This window comes from Cetorhinus maximus, chromosome 29, assembly GCF_964194155.1.
Source record: "Cetorhinus maximus chromosome 29, sCetMax3.hap1.1, whole genome shotgun sequence".
Taxonomy (NCBI): domain Eukaryota; kingdom Metazoa; phylum Chordata; class Chondrichthyes; order Lamniformes; family Cetorhinidae; genus Cetorhinus; species Cetorhinus maximus.
The window spans coordinates 12,226,268-12,246,154 of NC_135907.1; the positions used below are offsets into that span (position 1 = coordinate 12,226,268).

General features: G+C 42.3%; 1 protein-coding gene and 1 long non-coding RNA gene across 3 annotated transcripts in view; one reads left to right on the top strand and one right to left on the bottom strand.

Moving 5' to 3' along the window:
- The first annotated feature begins 1,136 nt into the window (after positions 1-1,136).
- The window catches only part of eif3s6ip (eukaryotic translation initiation factor 3, subunit 6 interacting protein), a 36,709-nt gene continuing 17,958 nt past the window's right edge, over positions 1,137-19,887 (top strand). The window contains exons 1-7 of the mRNA XM_078532170.1: positions 1,137-1,403; positions 8,804-8,846; positions 9,741-9,951; positions 14,573-14,652; positions 15,815-15,876; positions 17,520-17,589; positions 19,018-19,091. Of these exons, the coding sequence (XP_078388296.1) occupies positions 1,371-1,403; positions 8,804-8,846; positions 9,741-9,951; positions 14,573-14,652; positions 15,815-15,876; positions 17,520-17,589; positions 19,018-19,091 (573 nt within the window). The 5' untranslated portion in view covers positions 1,137-1,370. The remainder of the gene's footprint in view (positions 1,404-8,803; positions 8,847-9,740; positions 9,952-14,572; positions 14,653-15,814; positions 15,877-17,519; positions 17,590-19,017; positions 19,092-19,887) is intronic.
- Positions 14,797-19,887, bottom strand: part of LOC144669623 (uncharacterized) — a 56,199-nt gene continuing 51,108 nt past the window's right edge. For both annotated transcript variants that reach the window (XR_013573701.1, XR_013573702.1), the window contains 3 exons: positions 19,358-19,401; positions 18,410-18,562; positions 14,797-16,009 (listed from right to left, as the gene is read on the bottom strand). This is a non-coding gene — a long non-coding RNA (uncharacterized LOC144669623). The remainder of the gene's footprint in view (positions 16,010-18,409; positions 18,563-19,357; positions 19,402-19,887) is intronic.

Below are 19,887 nucleotides of genomic sequence, written 5' to 3' on the forward strand. Positions count from 1 at the left end.
ACCTGTGTTTCAAAATAACCTAACAAACATCCTTGGTTATGCAATTTTAAATTTTTCTTCATATTGCAGTCCCTTGGTACTGCCTTTGGAAATAACAGTAAATTTGCATTTATATACCAGCTTTCAGGATCTTCCAAAGTGCTTTACAGCAAAAGAACTACTTTTGAAGCACAGTCTGTTGTGACTAGGGTTGCCAACTATGAGTAAATGTATTCCTGGATGTTTCATCACATGACTTGCCCCCCCCACACTCCTGCCATTAGTTGGCCAACACATCCATCCTTGTGACACACTTCCTTCCTACACCAATTGGAAAGCAAGAAGATCGATTAACCAATTGGATGATGCTTGACTGTCACCCGTTTGAGTGACTTTGTTTCCCCATTTTCAATATTTTTATATCTAGTAAAGAGAAATGTTCAAAGAAAATGACCAAAAAAAATCAAAATCTTTGTACTGTCCCAATGACCTTTCGGACACAGCGGCATCCTGGAGATCGATCTTCAATCCCTGGAGACTCCATGCCAATCCTGGAGAGTTGGCAACTCTAGTTGTGACAGGAAATGCAGCAACCAATTTGAGCACAGCAAGCTTCTGCCAACAGGAATGTGGTAACAGCCAGGTAACCTGGGTGTTTATTTTAGTTCTGTTGTTTGAGGGTTAGTTATAAATATTGGCTAGGACACTGGAGGAGAGCTCCATTACAGAGAGGGGAAAAAAAAAACAAAATACTGCAGAGGCTGGGGATCTGAGATGAAGAAAGAAGAAAATGCTGGAAATAATGTGGAGAAAGAACTGTGGCCTTTCAGCCGGAGAGTGCCCTAGGGCTCATCCTTGAAATAGTGTCATATTGGGATCTTTAACACCCAAGTCAAGGTGGAAAAAATAAAAGGAAGAGTGTAAATATCTTTTTTTAAAAGTGTAATAGGGGGTGGAAATAAGTAGGAAAGAAGAGAGAGGTAAAAATTTCACAATAGGGGGTGGAAATAAGTAGGAAAGAGAGAGGTAAAAATTTCACAATAGGGGGTGGAAATAAGAGAGAGGTAAAAATTTCACAATAGGGGGTGGAAATAAGTAGGAAAGAAGAGAGAGGTAAACATTTCACAATAGGGGGTGGAAATAAGTAGGAAAGAAGAGAGAGGTAAAAAAAATTCACATTAAGACAACTTTCCATGGTGGCTGCAGAGGTTTCACTGCTGCTCTTTTTTGTTTGCACAGTGGAACTGTTCTTCGGCACTTGAGCCGCACGGGGGACCCTTTCCTGCAGGGCACCAGAGGCCGGGTGGCTGTGACTTCCTGTCTCTGTGGAAAATTCAATTGAAAAACATTATATAATTGTGTTTTTTTTTTCGGTGTGGGGTGGTTGAGAGATGTCGGCTTTTACGGAAGAATATGCGACGGAGGTGAGTTTGTGGCGGGAGCCGGGTTTCTCGCTGATAATTTCGGTTGTTTTCGTTAATGTCCCAACACATGGTTCCTGCAGCCTGAGGCCCAAAGGAACCTCAATTTATCCATAAAACCCCAACACTCTTCATATTATCTTCAAGTGACTGTATTAATTTATTTCCTGTAGCTGTAGAATTAAAACAAAGGCTCAACATGTTCTGCCTTCTTCAAAACCTGTTTTATTTTTTTTAAATTTCTGGTTTAAATGTTTTACCTTTTCCTTTCTGGTTTAAATGTTTTACCTTTTCCTTTCTGGTTTAAATGTTTTACCTTTTCCTTTCTGGTTTAAATGTTTTACCTTTTCCTTTCTGGTTTAGATGTTTTACCTTTTCCTTTCTGGTTTAGATGTTTTACCTTTTCCTTTCTGGTTTAGATGTTTTACCTTTTCCTTTCTGGTTTAGATGTTTTACCTTTTCCTTTCTGGTTTAGATGTTTTACCTTTTCCTTTCTGGTTTAGATGTTTTACCTTTTCCTTTCTGGTTTAGATGTTTTACCTTTTCCTTTCTGGTTTAAATGTTTTACCTTTTCCTTTCTGGTTTAGATGTTTTACCTTTTCCTTTCTGGTTTAGATGTTTTACCTTTTCCTTTCTGGTTTAGATGTTTTACCTTTTCCTTTCTGGTTTAAATGTTTTACCTTTTCCTTTCTGGTTTAAATGTTTTACCTTTTCCTTTCTGGTTTAAATGTTTTACCTTTTCCTTTCTGGTTTAAATGTTTTACCTTTTCCTTTCTGGTTTAAATGTTTTACCTTTTCCTTTCTGGTTTAAATGTTTTACCTTTTCCTTTCTGGTTTAAATGTTTTACCTTTTCCTTTCTGGTTTAAATGTTTTACCTTTTCCTTTCTGGTTTAAATGTTTTACCTTTTCCTTTCTGGTTTAAATGTTTTACCTTTTCCTTTCTGGTTTAAATGTTTTACCTTTTCCTTTCTGGTTTAGATGTTTTACCTTTTCCTTTCTGGTTTAAATGTTTTACCTTTTCCTTTCTGGTTTAAATTTCCAGCATTGGCTCATCAACATATTTATTTTAAAGAGTAATGTTGTATTTAATTTCTAGACATTTTTGCTGGTGGGTTTGTTTCCCTATTCCTCCCCATCGCTTCAAATTTTTTTTCCAAAAATACACTTCATTCGTAAAATTTGTAAAAGTACATGACAAAGCATTTCAGCTTAAAAGTGCCGTAAAATTTGACTTGTCTCCATGCCGTGTATTCCGCTTTGAGGTGTCTCCATACAATTGTAATTCTCTTTGATTTTTACAATACACATTCCTATGTCAGGGATGCAACCTGGGGGCAAAACATTCCAAATTCAAAAATTACAGAGAGTGCAATAGAATTCAACTTTCCTTCATACAGAAGTTTCAGTATACTTAGAGTCAGAGTTATACAGCTCAGAAACAGGCCCTTCGGCCCATCATGTCCATGTCGCCATCAAGCACCTATCTATTCTAATCCTATTTTCCAGCACTTGGCCTGTAGCCCTGTATGCTGTGACATGCTCATCTAAATACTACTAAAATGTTGTGAGGGTTCCTGCCTCTACCGCCCCCTCAGGCAGTGTGTTCCAGATTCCAACCACCCTCTGGGTGAAAAAATGTTTTCCTCAAATCCCCTCTAAACTTCCTGCCCCCACCTTAAATCTATGCCCCCTGGTTATTGACACCTCCGCTAAGGGGAAAAGTTTCTTCCTATCTACCCTATCTATGTCCCTCATAATTTTGTATATCTCTATCAGGTCCCCCCTCAGCCTTCTCTGCTCTGTATTCGCAAAGTACATTCAGTGCCAAGCATGCAGCTCGACGGGTTCTATACATTTTCCAGCGCCTTGGTGCATTATGTCTGACAGGCCTTAGACAGCAACCTTTCCCCATTGCGCCTCTGCGGCGGCTGCCCTAAGCTTTAGTGCGTCCCTCAGCGTGTCAAGCTGTAAGCATTACCATCCAGAAGCAAAGTAGGAGAAGAAAGAAAGGCTTGCTTTTGTAAAGCTTTTCAGGACCACCAGATGTATCAAAGTGCTTTACTGCCAATGAAGTGCTTTTGAAGTGAAGTCACTATTGTAATATAGGAAACGTGGCAGCCAATTCACATTCAGAAACTCCCACAAACAGCAATGTAGTAATGACCAGATAACCCGTTTTCTTTTGTGACAGGACCATCAAACACGTCGGAGCAGGAATAGGTCATTTGGCCCTTCGAGCACGCTCCACCATTCAATAAGATCATGGTTGATCTGTTGAGGGCTATGAGGAGTTGGCACGAAAGAGGAGTTGAGGCCTGGGGCAGATCAGCCATGATCTTATTGAATGGCGGGGCAGGCTTGAGGGGCTGAATGGCCTACTCCTGCCCCTATTTCTTATGTTTGTGGTCTTAACCCCACTCTCCTGTCTGGTCCCCGTGATCCTTGACTCCCTTAAAGATCCATCTAACTCGGCCTTGAATATATTCAATGACCCAGCCTCCACTGCTCGCTGGGGGAGAGAATTCCACATACTAACGACCCCCTCAGAGAAAACAATTCACCTAATCTTTAAAGGAAGACCTCTAATTCTTACATTGTGTCCCCTAGTTCTAGTGTGTGTTCATTGAGGGATAAAAATTGGGCAGGACACCAGGGATAACTCCCCTGCTCTTCATCGAAATAATATCCTGGGATCATTCACATCCACCCGAGCGGTAGATGGGGCCTCGGTTTTGGGCACTGCAGATATAGCAGTGCTCCCTCAGTACTGTGTTGGGGTGTCATCCTTGATTTTTATGCTCAAGCCCTTAAGTGGTACTTGAACCTTGTGATTCAGAGGTGAGTGTGCTACCAACTGAGCCACGGCTGACAAACTACGTTTAAGTTAACTCCCAGAAAGTTTTCCAACATTGATATTTTTACCCTCCCTTTTTAATGTTATCAGCCAAATGGTTGAACCTATTCAGCAGAGCAGCACGGCAGGGTAAACTCTGCTTAAGAATGTACCTGTCACACTGATACACTTCTACAAATAAGGAAAAGTAGATGACAACTCTTCAAAGAGCAATTTTGAGTTCTCCCGCCTTTTTAATTTTTTAAACCAGCACTTGATTGAAGCAGATTTGCTGAAGTCTGCAAAATTTGACTTGTCCGTTGGTCTCCAATACACTTTTCCCATCACAAAGATGACAGGCCATTGTGGTTTGAAAAATGTGCTGGTCACTTCTGTTATGCCTACTAATATTTTTAAAAGTGCTCTGAAATCTTCATACTTGATGGGTTTTGTTTAATTTGATAGTAAACGTGGCTTAAAGATTTTGGAGTAAGAACATTTTATTTAGTGCTATACTGTAATTATATAGGCTTGGCTTCCAATCTTGTAAACTGGGTCATATCATTGTAAATTCAGAATTTAGGAGATTATTTTTAGCAGCTACAAGTGATGTCCTCTACAATATTTATTCTGAGACAGGTAAGACCACAACAGTTAATGACACGGAATTTACAGCACTGAAATATGTCATTTGGTCCATCTAGCCTGTGTCGGTGTTAATGCTCCAAGTGAGCCTCCTCCCACCCTGTCTGCATGTCCTCCTGTTCCTTTCTCTTTCATGTATTTATCCAGTTTCTCCTTAAAAGCAACTATGCTATTTGCCTCAACTACTCTACATGGGAGTGCGTTCTGCATTCTATCCACTCTCTGGGTAAATTTTTTTCTCCTCATTCATGGGATGTGGGCACCGCTGGCTGGGCCAGCATTTATTGCCCAACCCTAATTGTCCTTTGAGAAGGTGGTGGTGAACCGCCACCTTGAACCGCTGCAGTCCATGTGGTGTAGGTACACCCACAGTGCTGTTAGGGAGGGAGTTCCAGGATTTTGATCCAGTGACAGTGAAGGAACGGTGATATAGTTCCAGGTCAGGATGGTGTGCGTGGCTTGGAGAAGAACTCACAGGTGGTGGTGTTCCCATGCATCTGTTGCCCTTGTCCTGTTAGATGGTAGAGTTGGAAGTTGCTGTCGAAGGAGCCTTAGTGAGTTGCTGCAGTGCACCTTGTAGATAGTACACACTGCTGCCACTGTGTGCCTGTGGTGGAGGGAGTGAATGTTGAAGGTGGTGGATGGGGTGCCGATCAAGCCAGCTGCTCTGTCCCGGATGGTGTTGAGCTTCTTGAGTGTTGTTGGAGCCGCCCTCATCCAGGCAAGTTGAGGATGTTGTAACATATAATGAAATTTCTCCTGAAGCCCCTATTAGATTTATTAGTGGCTATCTTCTATTTACGTTTACACGAACAGATTCCCACAAAACATTTTCAGTCAAATTAATATCATTATTACAACAATACTACTTTAACTACAGGGTTCCTGGGCATCCTTTCACCAAAAACATTAACGGAATCAAACTCTCACGCTGGAGAAAGCTACATGAAGCTGTCCTTGCCTGAAAACAGGCCCTGGAATATAAATACAAATTGTGTGAAGTGTTCGGCCTTATAACTTGTTTATAGGCATAGAATATGAAAGTCTAACTGGGAACTCTTTTCTCCTGAGTTGAGAAGCCAGGTTTACATCTGTTGGGCTTAATATTATTTGAGGAATAAACACTCGATTTCTTTGAAATCTGCCTGTTATAATTTCAGCATCTAACGTCAAAGAAAACAGTTTCCTAACCTGCCAGTCTTATTCCATGACAAAGTCCTTGTTTAGAATTCAAATTCTGTAGTAACCTTGTAACTGCTCCTTCCTTGTGTCAAAGTTTGTGTGGTAGCATGACCATTGGAGTTAGACTGTGCAGAATGCCTGGAGGGGCATAGACTGTTACCATCATCTATTAATTCAACGCTGATGTATTCTTTTCAATCACCTGACAGCTTTTCTAAAACTTTTGTCATTCAAATTTGGTGAATCTTCATTTCTAGCACAAAGAATAGCTCTCAAATAACAAGTTGTATCAAATACAGCTGGTAGGAATGTAGTGAGAAAGAACTGCGCAAATTATTTGTGGGTACCAGTTGACATAAAGATGAGAATTTTGGTGGCCACAAGCACTGTGGGTGTACCTACATCACAGGGACTACAGCGGCTCAAGAAAGCAGCTCACCACCACCTTCTCAAGGGCAATGAGGGCTGGGCAATAAATGCTGGCCCAGCCAGCGATGTCCACATCCCATAAACGCATTTTAAAAAAGGAGGGTCGTAGATTTTTTTTCTCTTTATGTTTTTGGGCTGGGATTGCCCTATGCTCAGACACTAAATAGTATTTGATGCAGGACTACAATATTGGTGACAGACATTTGCTGTGACATTGGCCTTTGAAATCTGGGATGCCAAGCAATAAGCAAAAATCAAGCAAAAGTACCTAACTTTTCTAACTATTAATAAGGAACTCAAAGGAAACTTATAAACTTAAATAACATTGTTACAGTGTCCCCTATACACTCCAATCTGTGCAGTTCCCAAGATGGACACAATGTGCTCCCTCTCTCCAGGGCTGCCCGGGTGCGGCCAAAACCATGGAAGCCAGAGTGACCACCCCCACAGACAGCCTGCAACCTGGACTTGTAGATGCCACTTTGGCCTGGAACTGACCAACAAGGAGGTCCTCAGATTTGCCCACCCCCGCCCCTCCGCCATGGTTGATCAAGAGCCGGGGACTGAAGTGGAGCCAAAAGTTGAGGAGCAACCCCTTCAAATAGTGAAAGAGGAACTGCAATACTCACATTGTGAAACTTGGAAAGAAAGTGAAGATATTTGAAGCAAATGAACGATCAGATTTGGTTGGGAGTTTTCTCTGGCACAGAACAAAAGACTTCAGCCCAACTACTCTATACTGGTGTTTATCTCTCACATGAGCCTCTTCCCGCCCTGTGTCCCTTTCAGTCTGCTGTGAACACCAAGCTTCCCTTTAAATCCATCTGTACTATCTGCTCCAGCCACTCCAGGAACCAGTGAGTTGTGCATTCTCACCACTAAAGGATATCTTTAACTTCTTTATTTGATCTGTTAGTGGCTTTCTTGTGTCGATGCCGCCTTATCTGGACTTAGCCAGTAGTGGAAACAATTTTTCCACATGCACCGTGCTGAACCCCTTCATAGTTTTGAGGGCAATCATTTGATGGGTTTCTTTTGTGATACATTTGTCCAGGAGAGTTAAATTCACCATTTTTTTTCAAAAAAGGGAAGACTTGCATTTATATAGCGCTTTTCATGACTGTCCGACATGACGGGTGGGGATTTCAATTGCAATCCACGTGGAATAAATCGGAGCCAGTTGCTAAGGCAAGAGGCGTGGCTGTGAAAGCAAGTTTTGGTAGATATCTGATCGGACGTGAGAAGGGCAACAGAAAGCAATGAAGGTGAACAAGGTGAAAAGAGAGAAACTGAAATCCTGTCTGAGAGGAGAGCTGAACTTCTTCGAGGTGGGCATTCCTTGAAGAGTAGTGGCAGTGCATTAAACGCTAATCATCTTAGGCAGTCCCTCGGAACTTGCTTCAACTCCGGTTTGATGGGTTCTGAAATGGATGATGAGTCCAATGCTTGATCTGCAGACTCTGCCACATGTGGGGCAGGTGATGCTTGAAAAGAATTGGGTCGGTGGGTTGTTTGGGGGTCTTTGTGCTCCCTCCAACACCTTGACTTCGCCTCTGGGCGTTCCCGACAAAGTCTCTCGATGCGTGCGATGCCTTCTCAGATGAGCCGCCTCCATTTTGGTCAGTCACAAACCACGGTGTCCCAAGAGTCGTTGGGTACATTTGACCTCTTCAGGGATGCTGTGAGGAGATCCCTGAACACTAATACAAAAGCAAACTGTTGTGGATGCTGGAATGACTGAGTGGGCCAGGCAGCATCTGGGGAGAGAGATACAGACTTAACAGACAAAGGCATTGTGTCCTTTTGTCATTTAACCTCTCCTGCCTTGCATCTTATCACAGACCCTTCCTGCGCTGTCCCTTCCCCTGCCACCACCGCCACTTTCCTTTCCCCCATTTTCCCTGCTTCTGCACTTGCTTAAAATCTGTTATGTCTGTTATTTTTTTCCAGTTCTTACATAGTTAGATGAAGAAAGGTGAGAGGGAGCTTGTAGTGAACATTAATACTGGTATAGACCATTTGTGCCAAATGGCATGTTTCTTTTTTTTGTAATTTTGAAGTTTCTCCTTGCAGGTCATTCTGTGCATAATTCTGCCATGTGCTAGACTGTTGCAGAGTGCATTGTGTCAGTTAATATTTAATAGGTTAAAAGTTGGTAGTGGGACAGATTATTTTTACATAATTTTGTTTTTGTTGTGTGCATAATTTGTCTCACCTGAAAAATACCTGCACCCATTGCAATTTTCTCCTCTTGTTCAGGAATCTTGTGTGTTTGTTCCATTGATGCGAAGTCTTTTTTTCTGTTTTTCACAGTACGATCCATATGCCTACAATGCCGAGTATGACCTTCACACTGGTAAATCTTCAAGTTTAATTTTTTTTTTATTTGGCATGCTTGCTTTGAAGCTGTTGACAAGTCAATGTGTGCAAGTGTGTAGCCTGCAATGATTATTGGCATGAACTGTAGAGAGGAGCTGAGCTAAGCGATTCAAGCCTCTCTTACAGAGAGTGAATGAGTCGCTGAATTGGTCACATCGGCCCCCAATCTTAAAGGAGTTGGGGAGGGCAGATACCTTATGCACAAGTCCCCAATGTGGGCAGTGCATCCGGGGCCATGGAGGTCCAATGGATTTTAACAGTCAGGCCTGGCTGTCATACGTGTCCCAGGAGTCCTAGCTGATTGTGGGATCGCTATGCTGTAAATAGCCTGCAACTTGGAGGGGCACACTGACGTTAAATGTGACTATTTGAAAGGCAGAGCTGGCTCAGTAGATGAGCGCGCCACCTGGTATTGTACCAAGCCAGAGAGACCAGGATAATAAAAGCAAAATATTGCAGATGCTGGAAATCTGAAATATAAGCAGAAAATGCTGGAAAACCTCAGCAGGTCGGGCAGCAGCTGTGGAGAGAGGAACAGAGTTAACGTTTCGAGTCCAATTTCAAATCCTTTGGAACTGGATAATTTTGGGTTTGACATCTAGTATGGCTTGGATTCACTACAGTTGTTTCAGCACTAAAGCTACAGAAAGGAGAGTTCAGCCACCCTCCTTACTTGTGACCCCTCATTGCAAATGTGGGCATCGGCTGAAATGTGCGTTCGGCTTAGAATTGCTCACTTGGGTAAATTACCAAAGGGTCGGCATCCTAATGGTACCTCAACGTATTCTGCACCTTTTAGGGTGGGGGAACGAGGGAAAGAACATTAGGAAGGAAATGCAAGTATTTGTAAAAGTCTCTCCTACATCCTCAGGTGACCCCAAACAGGACCTTGCTTACGAGCGGCAGTATGAACAGCAAACTTATCACGTGATCCCGGAAGTAATCAAAAACTTCATCCAGTACTTCCACAAAACTGTTACTGACCTGATCGACCAGAAGGTCTACGAGTTACAGTCTAATCGTGTGTCCAGCGATTTGATTGAACAGAAGCTTTATGAAATTCAGGATATCTATGAAAACAGGTACTGGTAGTAAATATATATTGCATTTTGTTTGTGGGTCAGTAAATGCAGGAAGTAATTTTGCAGCACACATGTTTGTCAAACTGCTTTCACGCTAGGCTGCACGTTGTAAAAAGGCAAGATTTTTTTTTCTGCCCATTTGCTACTTTTGATCCATGCTTTGCAGGGGAGAACATGAGTACATAAGAAACAGGAGCAGGGGAAGGCCGTATGGATCCTCGAGCCTGCTGTGCCATCAACACTTTCCTGCCATATTAGCATATCCCTCTCAGTATCTATCCTGTCAAGCCCCCTAAGAATTTTATACATATATACATACAATGAGATCACCTCTTGTTCTAAATTCAAGAGGGTACAGTCCCATTCTACTAAATCTCTCCTCGGACAACAGCCTCTCATCCTAAGAATTAATCTCGTGAACCTCTGTTGCAGTCCCTCCAGGGCAAGTATATCTTAAGGAGAGCAAAACCATACACACTCCAGGTGTTGTCTCATCAAAGCCCTATTTAGTTGCAGTAAGACTTCATGACACTTATATTGCCAACTCCCTTGCAAAAAGTCTAGCATACCAGTTGCCTTCCTAATTGCTGCACCTGCATTTTGACTTTCTGTGATTGGTGTACAAGGCCTCCAAATCCCTCTATATGACAACATTTTCTAGTCTTTCTTTTAAAAAAAATTCTGATTTTCCATTCTTCCTGTCGAAGTGGATAATTTCACACTTCCCCACTTGAAAGTCCATCTGCTACTTTCTTTCCCAATCACTTAACTAGTTGAGATCCCTTTGCAGCTTCTTTATGTCCTCACAGCTCACTTTCCCACCTAGCTTTGTATCGACATGTCACACACTCAGTCCCCTCATTGAAGTCATCGTCATAGGTTGAAAATAGGTGAGACTCGAGCACTGATCTTTGTGGCACCTTATTCGTTGCACCCTGCCATCCTGAAAGTGGCCCATTTAATTTTAGTCTTTTTTTCTGTCCGTTACTCAATCTTCAATTCTTGCTAATATGTTACCATGAATCTCATGAGCCCTAATCTTGTACCAACCTCTTGACTCTTTGTTGAATGCCTTCTGAAAACCCAAATATACTACAGCTACTGGTTTCTCCTTTATCTACCCTACTGGTTACATTCCCAAAAAAAACTAAATAGATTTTTCAAACATGATTTCACTTTCCTAAAACTCTGCCTAATCCTATTGTGATTTTCTAAGTGCTCTGTTGCCATGTCCTTAATAATAGCTTCTAGCATTTTCCATATTACTGATGTCAGGATGGCTGGCTACAATTCCCTGTGTCTCCCTCTCTCATTACTTGAGCAATGGGTTTATTATATTTGTTATCTTCCAATCCAGGGGGGCCATTTTAGGATGTGGGGAATTCTGAAGGTCAAAACCAACGCTTCCACGTTCTCTGCTTCCATTTCTTTTAAAAGCCCAGGGTGATTTGTCAGCTTTTAGCCCCAATAGTTTCTCTAGTGCTTTTTCTTCACTAATTTTAATTACTTCTAAGTTTCTCTCTCTCAATTAGCCCTTGGCTCTCCGCAATTTCCAGTAAAGTCATCACTTAGCCACTTAACCCACTTAACATTGTTTCACTTTAACATCATACATAAAGTAGTGCCAGTATATCTATATAGCGTCGCCAAGTGTCACTTTAACGTCGTTTGCCACAGACTTCCTCTTCTGTGGCCTGCTTGCTCACATGACCTCTCCTGCAGCACATCCACCCTTGCCCTCAGTCTCTCTTCCTCCTGCTGCCAGCCTTGCCTCATCCCTAGCCTCATCCCTGGGCCTCGTGCCTCCCCCTCCAGCCCCTGGCCTCACACCTCCGTCTGCCTCCCGCCCCAGCATCGCGCCCCCCTTGACCCCTAGCCCAGTGCTTCCTAACTTCTGCTACTAGATTGACCGTGCTCCATCTAAAAGCACTGTTATGTAGGTGAGTGTACCATAATTCTTTTATACATTTTATATTGTACATTGTATTTCTTTTATAGTTAGTGATGTATTTTATTTTGTAAGGTATTTCAGTTAGGAATGCACATGTATGGTACAGTATTTCAACTTGTACCTTGTTTTTTCTGGGTGAGAAGTATCCAAAGGAACCTAACTCTGGCTTTAACATTAATTCCTGTGGGAACCTGTGATTCGCTTAAAGTTGCAATTTTCAAGAACACAGCCACAACTTTAACTGAAGACCCCCTGGATGTCCTTGGGGGAAGAATTGTTCTGGGCAGGCCGGTCGGGAGTGGGCGCAGAGCCGATCCTAGGCGCCATTTTACGCGGGCAGGCCAATTAAAGTCCGCCCAGCGTGACGCACGGCCAGTAGCGCTCAGCGCTACATGGGCGGGGGAGAAGAGGGAGATCAGAGCCTGTGCTCTTTCACGCATGCGCATGAAAAAGCGCAGAAATCTCCGAGGCACGGAGCTGTCTCGGAGATTAAGCTTATATTGAAATAAGGTAAAAATTATTTAGACACGTCCCCTCATGTGACAATGTCACATGAGCTGGGACATGTTTATGAAATGTGAATAAATTATTTATAGATCTTATTAGACCTTCAGGAAACCTCATCCCGCCCATAGATGAGGTATCCTGAAAAATGCGAAGGCCGCTTGGGCTCTTCGCCCGCCCGCCAACCTCAAGGTTGGGTGGGCAGCATTGATAATTAGTTTAATTAGCTTTTTAATGGTCTTAACAGGCCTTTGGCAGTTCGGCGGGCGCACAGCTGGCTCCAACGCGCACCCGCCGAATGAAAGATCTGAATGATGCGCGGTGACGTCGGGACGCTCGCCCGACGTCAACACGCGTCATTTTATGTGTCAGCGTGCATCCCCTGGGTGTCATCTGCTTGAAGACAGACACAAAACATATGGTTAATGTCTCTGCTATTTCTTTACTCCCCGTTATAATTTCTCCTGTCTCTGCCTCCAAGGGACACACATTTACTTTAGCTAATCTCTTCCATTTTGCATGTTTGTAAACACTCTTCTAATATGTTTTAGTATTCCTTCCTAGTTTACTCTCATTCTATTTTTTCCCTCCTTTATCAATTTGTTGATCGCCCTTTGCCAATTTTTGAAACACTCTAATCCTCAGGTTTATTTTGGCAACGTTGTAAGCCACTTCTTTTAATCTAATATTATCCGTAACTCCTCTTGTTCGCAATGCCTCCGATCCAGAAAGCCAGCCGGTGAAGGATAGAACTGGAACCTAATCGTTACACACTTTGTAATTTTTTTTTATTTACGGAGATGCACATAACAAACTTGCACCTTCAAACCCAACCAGCTGCAGTTTATGTTCTACATATAGGAGCACAAATGAATCCCCAGTTAATGCCCATCGCCTGAATTCAGTTAAACACTTAATTGATACGCAATTAACAGCAATGTCTGCCACTTTTCCAGTGGAGTTTTTATTCCTCAGGGAATTACTTGTTGCTTTCTTGTTTCTATTCTCTTCCTTTTCTCTTGAAGTTGTTGACTTGTTAACTGGGGGTAGAATTCCATCTGACACGACATCGGATACCTTGCTTAAGTGGCTTTTATGCATAAGCTTTGATGGTATTCTGTTATTGGTGCTGAGACAACACGTTCGTCCAATGTCCACGTACTGGTACTTGCTCTCAGGGGTCACTATAGCGACCAGGAATTGTAACACTCCCATGGCATTTTGAAGTAAATTAACTCAGCGCACACTGGGATTCAAACAAGGTATCTTCGTGGGCCAAATGGCTCAGAGTCATCGAAGGAGGCAGAGACCTATCACCCTGAGTTTATTCTACACCTTAAATTACTTTTTTTTGCATCGAATGAACTCTGAAACATCTGGACAAAACAATATTCACCGCACGTGCTTGAACGCGTTTTAGTACATCCCATTCTAACCTCCCCTGTGTCTTATTTTCAAGCTTGGCTGCGTGACCTTGCTGGAAGGACAGGATCAGACTTGCCTGTGAAACCCTGAACAGTCAAATAGCCCACCAGAACTTTACTAAGTTCATACGTAACAACTGAGCTCTTGGAAGAGCTATCGGAAGGTTACCTAGTGCTCTCGGAACTACAACCCCGCAGTACCTTCTGGAGAGATTACATAAGAGCCTGCAGCTCATAAACAGGCCGTTCTGCCTAACCGGTCTCTGCCAGCATTTATGCTGCACGTCAGCCTGCTCCCATCCCGCTTCTTCTCATCTCATCAACATGTTCTTCTATTCCTTTATCCTTATCTGCTTATCTGGCTTCCCCTTAAATGCATCTATGATACTCGCTTTACCTACTCATCGTGAAAGTGAGTTCCATATTTGTTGCTACACATTCGATAAAGAATTTTTTTCCTGAATTTTCCGTTTTAATTATTGGTGACTGTCATTTATTTGAAGAGGAGGAGGAAAGAAAATTGGGAAGTCTGTCACATAGGCACTCATCATTGAATACGGTAAAATGCTTCATTTGGTAGGATTATGGACCAGAATCATATTTAACTTGTTAAAAAGATGCTGAAACTCAACAGCTCAAAACTGGTCAGAAAAGCGTGTCTGTGGTGTGAATATTATACAGTTGCAATGTGAGCAATTATTGAAATTTTGAGTGATGTCTTTTAATTCTCCTGTTTCCTCAGCTGGAACAAATTGACAGAAAGGTTCTTCAAAAACTCCCCTTGGCCTGAGGCAGAAGCTATTGCATCCATATGTCGAAATGGTATAGTTCTCGCTTTCAGCTTGTACAAAATGATGTTTTATGTTAATGTACTTGCTCATGGACTACCTAAGTTGTGTCCCAGCAGTAGAATAAGATGTTCTATACCATTAAAGGACAAAACTGGAACTTAATCTTTATACACTTTATATGGTTTTATTTGCAGCAAGACATGTTACAAGCATGCATTTCCAAACCTTGCCAACCTCAGTTTCAGTCGTACTTATTCAAGAGCAAAAGTGAATCCCTAGATGCCCACGACTTGAATATAATTGATATACAATTAACATAAGATTACTAAGCCTACGAAAAATAATCAATTCTGTTTAAATCTCCTATCACAGAATGCGTTATCTTGATCCTTAAGGACATCTGCTTATTTCCACACAATATAGCCCACCCTGAAACAAGATCATCATCAGATCTGCGGAACACCTGAGGTCTAAATTTAACAAGTTGTGCCCAGTGTCCGGGAGTGAAATGGATGCAGCAAAAACCAATTTAACAGGGTAGCAGCCAGTGCCTGTTCTATGTGTGCATCAGGCCACTGCTAAATTGATCAGACCCTTGCATTTTTTAGGTGGCCCTGGCCCGAAGTGAACAGAGGTCTTATTTCAATATTGAAATGAAACTGCTGCTCCTATTTCCAATCAGATGCTTAGTTAGTTTGGACTAATTTCCGAACTGCGGCCGGTATTTCCGGGTCTTGAGCTGTCGAACAAGTGGTCCTTAAAGGCTGGAGTGCTTCTCCTGGACACAGAAAAGAACTGAAGGTCTTTGGCAGCCTGAACTTCCCACCCCATGCATTATGACACCTGATCGGTGTCTGTGACTATCCTGGGTTACGAAGTTGGAATCTGAGGATAAATTTTTGGTGGTCCTCGGGCCGCTCAAGTCTGTCATGCCTTTGCTGCTTCAGGTGCCACTGTCCCTACGATACCTTGTGAAATTTTGAAGTTTGAGTAGAAACTTAATTTTACTTTGAAGTCTTTTGGTTACCTAAAGGCAGAAGAGGGGGTGCAATTTATATATTTAAAAAAAGGTTTGTAACATTGCATATCTGGTAAGTTGTAGGTGTCACCTAGTATCCTGAATAATTTATTACTGGGGATAAGTACTGAGGTCCAGTCAGCTGTGTATTTACCTTCTAAACGATCTTTTGCAGATGCTGTTTTTATTATTCTATACAAGGAGCTCTACTACAGACACATTTACGCTAAAGTCAGCGTAAGTCTTAAACTCCACCTTTCCATTTGTTTGTTCGGCATTTTAACTATATTAGAAGGATAATATTTTACATGCTATTTTTCATCAGCCCTTATAGACGCACGGCTTTTCCTTGTAGTTTTCATACCTGTGCCTGTTAATTTAAAACATAACACAAATTAGAACTTTAGTCTTCTAGTGACTTAGACTTGTATTTTGCTTTTCAAAATATTAAATGGAAGCACATATTCTATTCTGTAGAAATAAAGTTCTGTAAAGACCTTTGTAATCACTCAATACATCCTTGCGTTTATATTTTTTTCCTTTGTTTATTATTTCATGGGATGTGGTTGTCGCTGGCAAGGCCAGCATTTGTTGCCCCTCCCTAATTGCCCTTGAACTGAGCGGCTTGCTAGGGCCATTTCAGAGGGCAGTTAAGAGTCAACCACATTGTCACACGTAGGCCAGACCAGGTAAGGAGGGCAGATTTCCTTCCCTTAGGGACATTAGTGAACCAGCTGGGTTTTTACGACAATCAGTTATAATTTCATGGCCACCATTACTGAGACTAGCTTTTTTTTGAATTCCAGTTTATTTTTTATTAATTGAATTTAAATTCCACCAGCTGCCGTGGTGGGATTTGGACCCACGTCCCCAGAGCTTTAGCTTGGGCCTGTGGATTACTAGCCCAGTGACTACGTCATCATCTCCCCAGTATATAACGTACAGTAGATGCCATTTCAGGGTTTTTGAGAGACTTTATTTTAACTTTTTGGCTCGGGTTTCAGTGAAAGTAAGTAAAGCAACAAATTAGCCTGGAATCCTGGATTCTACTTCAGAGCCACAGAATCCAAATACAAGGAGGTACTGATGAATTTATGCAGGAAAATTACAGGATAGATATAAAAGCAATGGAAAAGGTGCAGTGTAGATTGACAAGGGCATCACCAGGGATGGAAAAATGATGAGATGTTGGAATCCTACTACAGAAAGATACAGGATGGGGGTCTTCAGATTCTGTAGAGTTATGGAAGGGTAAACAGTAAGAAATTGTCTCCACTGGGAGGTGAGATGGTGAAGCGAGGGCAGAGATTAAGACAGTCAACAAAATAATTAGGAGGATTTGAAAAACAATCATTTACACAGCGGTTGATTCGAATGTGGAATTATCCATGTAAGAGAGTAAGTAAACTGAAAGGGTGGCGGAAGCAGATTCAACAGTAACTTTCAAAATCAAATTGGATAAAATATACTTGGAAGGGAGAAGAAAATTGCAGGGTTATGGGGAAAAGAGTAGGGGAGTGGGACTGATTGGATAGTTCTTTCAAAGAGCCGACACAGGCACAATGGGCCGAATGGCCTCCTTCAGTGCTGTAAGGTTCTATGATTGTATGGTCTTCATGCTTAATGGCATTAAGACGGAAAGATTAGTAATCATGATGCCATTGTTGCAGATTTATTGAAAGCTAACATTAGTTATTTGGAAATCCCACAGCACAGTGTGCTGTAGTCATTAGTTCAGTATTACCTTGTCAAAAGGTGGCTGAGTGGAATTGAGTATTGATGGACTTTAAGCTTCTGTACAGTCTCCAGGGCAAACCATACATTAAGCATAGTTTAGGGAACTATTTCTGTGATACTCACTGGTTCTCTTTATTTTCTAGGGAGGGCCTACGTTGGAGCAGAGGTTTGAATCATACTACAATTACTGCAATCTGTTCAACTACATTCTGAGTAAGTACATTTCTAGTAAAATATTTGTTATTCTCTGTGTTTTTCTGCCCCCCCCACCCCCACCACAAACTCGGGTAGTGAGAGGAAGGGAGAACGTTGCGACGGTGGTTATTGTTACTGAATAGTGATATCTTCTTGCATTACGGTCAACCTGGGGCACATGAGAACCTGAAAACTGATGAACAGAAAAACACAAATAGAAACAAAAAATACTGGAAGTACTCAGCAGGTCAGGCAGCATCTGTGGAGAGTTAACATTTTCAGGTCTGTGACCTTTCATCCGAACTGATTTCCAGGATCTTAGTTGAAGGGTCAGTCACGTGGGGACATAAGTTCAAGGTGAGGGGCTGGAGTTTCAGGGGGGATGCGAGGAAAAACTTTTTTACCCAGAGGGTGGTGACGGTCTGGTATGCGCTGCCTGGGAGGGTGGTGGGGGCGGGTTGCCTCACATCCTTTAAAAAGTACCTGGATGAGCACTTGGCACGTCATAACATTCAAGGCCATGGGCCAAGTGCTGGTAAATGGGATTAGGTCGGTGGGTCAGGTGTTTCTCAAGTGTTGGTGCAGACTCGATGGGCCGAAGGGCCTCTTCTGCACTGTGTGATTCTGTGATCTGTAATATTTTGCTTTTGTAATGGAGAGGCACAACCATATTAACTAACAATAACAATTATTGTGGTGGGACAAGTGAAAGACACTTGAACAAAAGGACACTCAAGATGGTGAACAACAGCAGAGTTATATTCTGATAGCCTATACACAAAGCATCAACCAACATCCTTCAATATTGACAGCCCAATACACAATATATAGAATTTACAGCACAGAAAGGGGCTGTTCAGCCGAATTCGTCAATGCAGGTGTTTATGTTCCACATGAACTTTCTCCCATCCAACTTCCCCTGGGTTTTGCAGCCAGTGAATTCTGATATGATGTGATTGTTCTCCATGTAAAAACCAAAAGTATCTGGCAGCTGAATTGAAGCAGATATAGCAAATAAAATGTTGAAATATCCTGGTTTTAACAGTTACAGCTACACTAAAGTAGCTATACAAAAATAATGGGCCGTAACGTCCGAGCTCCCTGCCGTCGGATTTGGGGGGCACCCCGATGATGCGCTGGGGAACCCCCTTCTTACGTTCACAGGTAAGGGTTTGTACGGCAATTGCCCAAAAGTGCAAGATTCCTCTGGGCGATTGCCCTGCGCTGGGAACCATCTGAAAATGCAAGTTAAATCCCAAACCTTGGATGGTTCCCAGTGGATGTGTTACACAAATAGTTACCCAGGAAAAATTGGAAGAAGTAAAATCTCTTCTAACTTCTGGGTAACTACTCTACTCTAAAGCCCCAGAATGAGACTGAATTGTTGAGTTTTCAGATCTGTAAGATCCTACTAATTTTAAATCAAAACGATCTTGTCCCTTTTAGATGCAGATGGCCCAGTCCCTCTGGAGCTCCCGAACCAGTGGCTGTGGGACATCATTGACGAGTTCATTTACCAGGTGACTTTCTGACTTTTTCTTTAGGCTAACTTGCCTGGATCTCAACTGAACATTACTTTTCTGTTCCTGGGGTGGCATGTATTTGCAGAGCATGCTCGAGGGGCTGAGTGGCCTTCTCCTGTTCCTTTGTTTGAGTCTCTGCAACAATTGGCAATTCAGACTTGGCCTCTTATTATTGACAATTGGCAATTCTCATCTCGACCCATTAGAGCACGTCAGGCAGGGGAAGGGTGATGCTGAGGAAGAAATCACCGGGGGGGACTCACCCATTCTTGCAAAGTACATATTTTATTTGTGTTCCAAGTTATATCTGTGAAAAGCAGAAATAAAGGATAATTTTTAGAGCCACGAATTGAGTCTAAATTTAGAACTGAGTAGTTTCAGTTTTATTTTGAAATGGCAATGATGTGTACTGCAGCAATTCACCAAGGCTCCTTCGACAGCACATTCCAAACAACAACCTCTACCATCTAGAAGGACAAGGGTGGCAGTCGCATGGGAACACCACTATTTGTAAGTTCCCCTCCAAGCCACACACTAACCTGACTTGGAACTATATCTCTGTTCCTTCACTGTCGCTGGGTCAAACTCCTGGAAGTCCCTTCCTAACGGCACTGTGGGTGTACCTACACCACATGGACTGCAGCGGTTCAAGAAGACGGCTCACCACCACCTTCTCAAGGGCAATTAGGAATGGGCAATAAATGTTGGCCTAGCCAGCAATACTGATGTCCCATGAAAGAATATATAATAAAAGAAATATTGTGCATTCGCCGTTTGAACTACACAAGTCGAA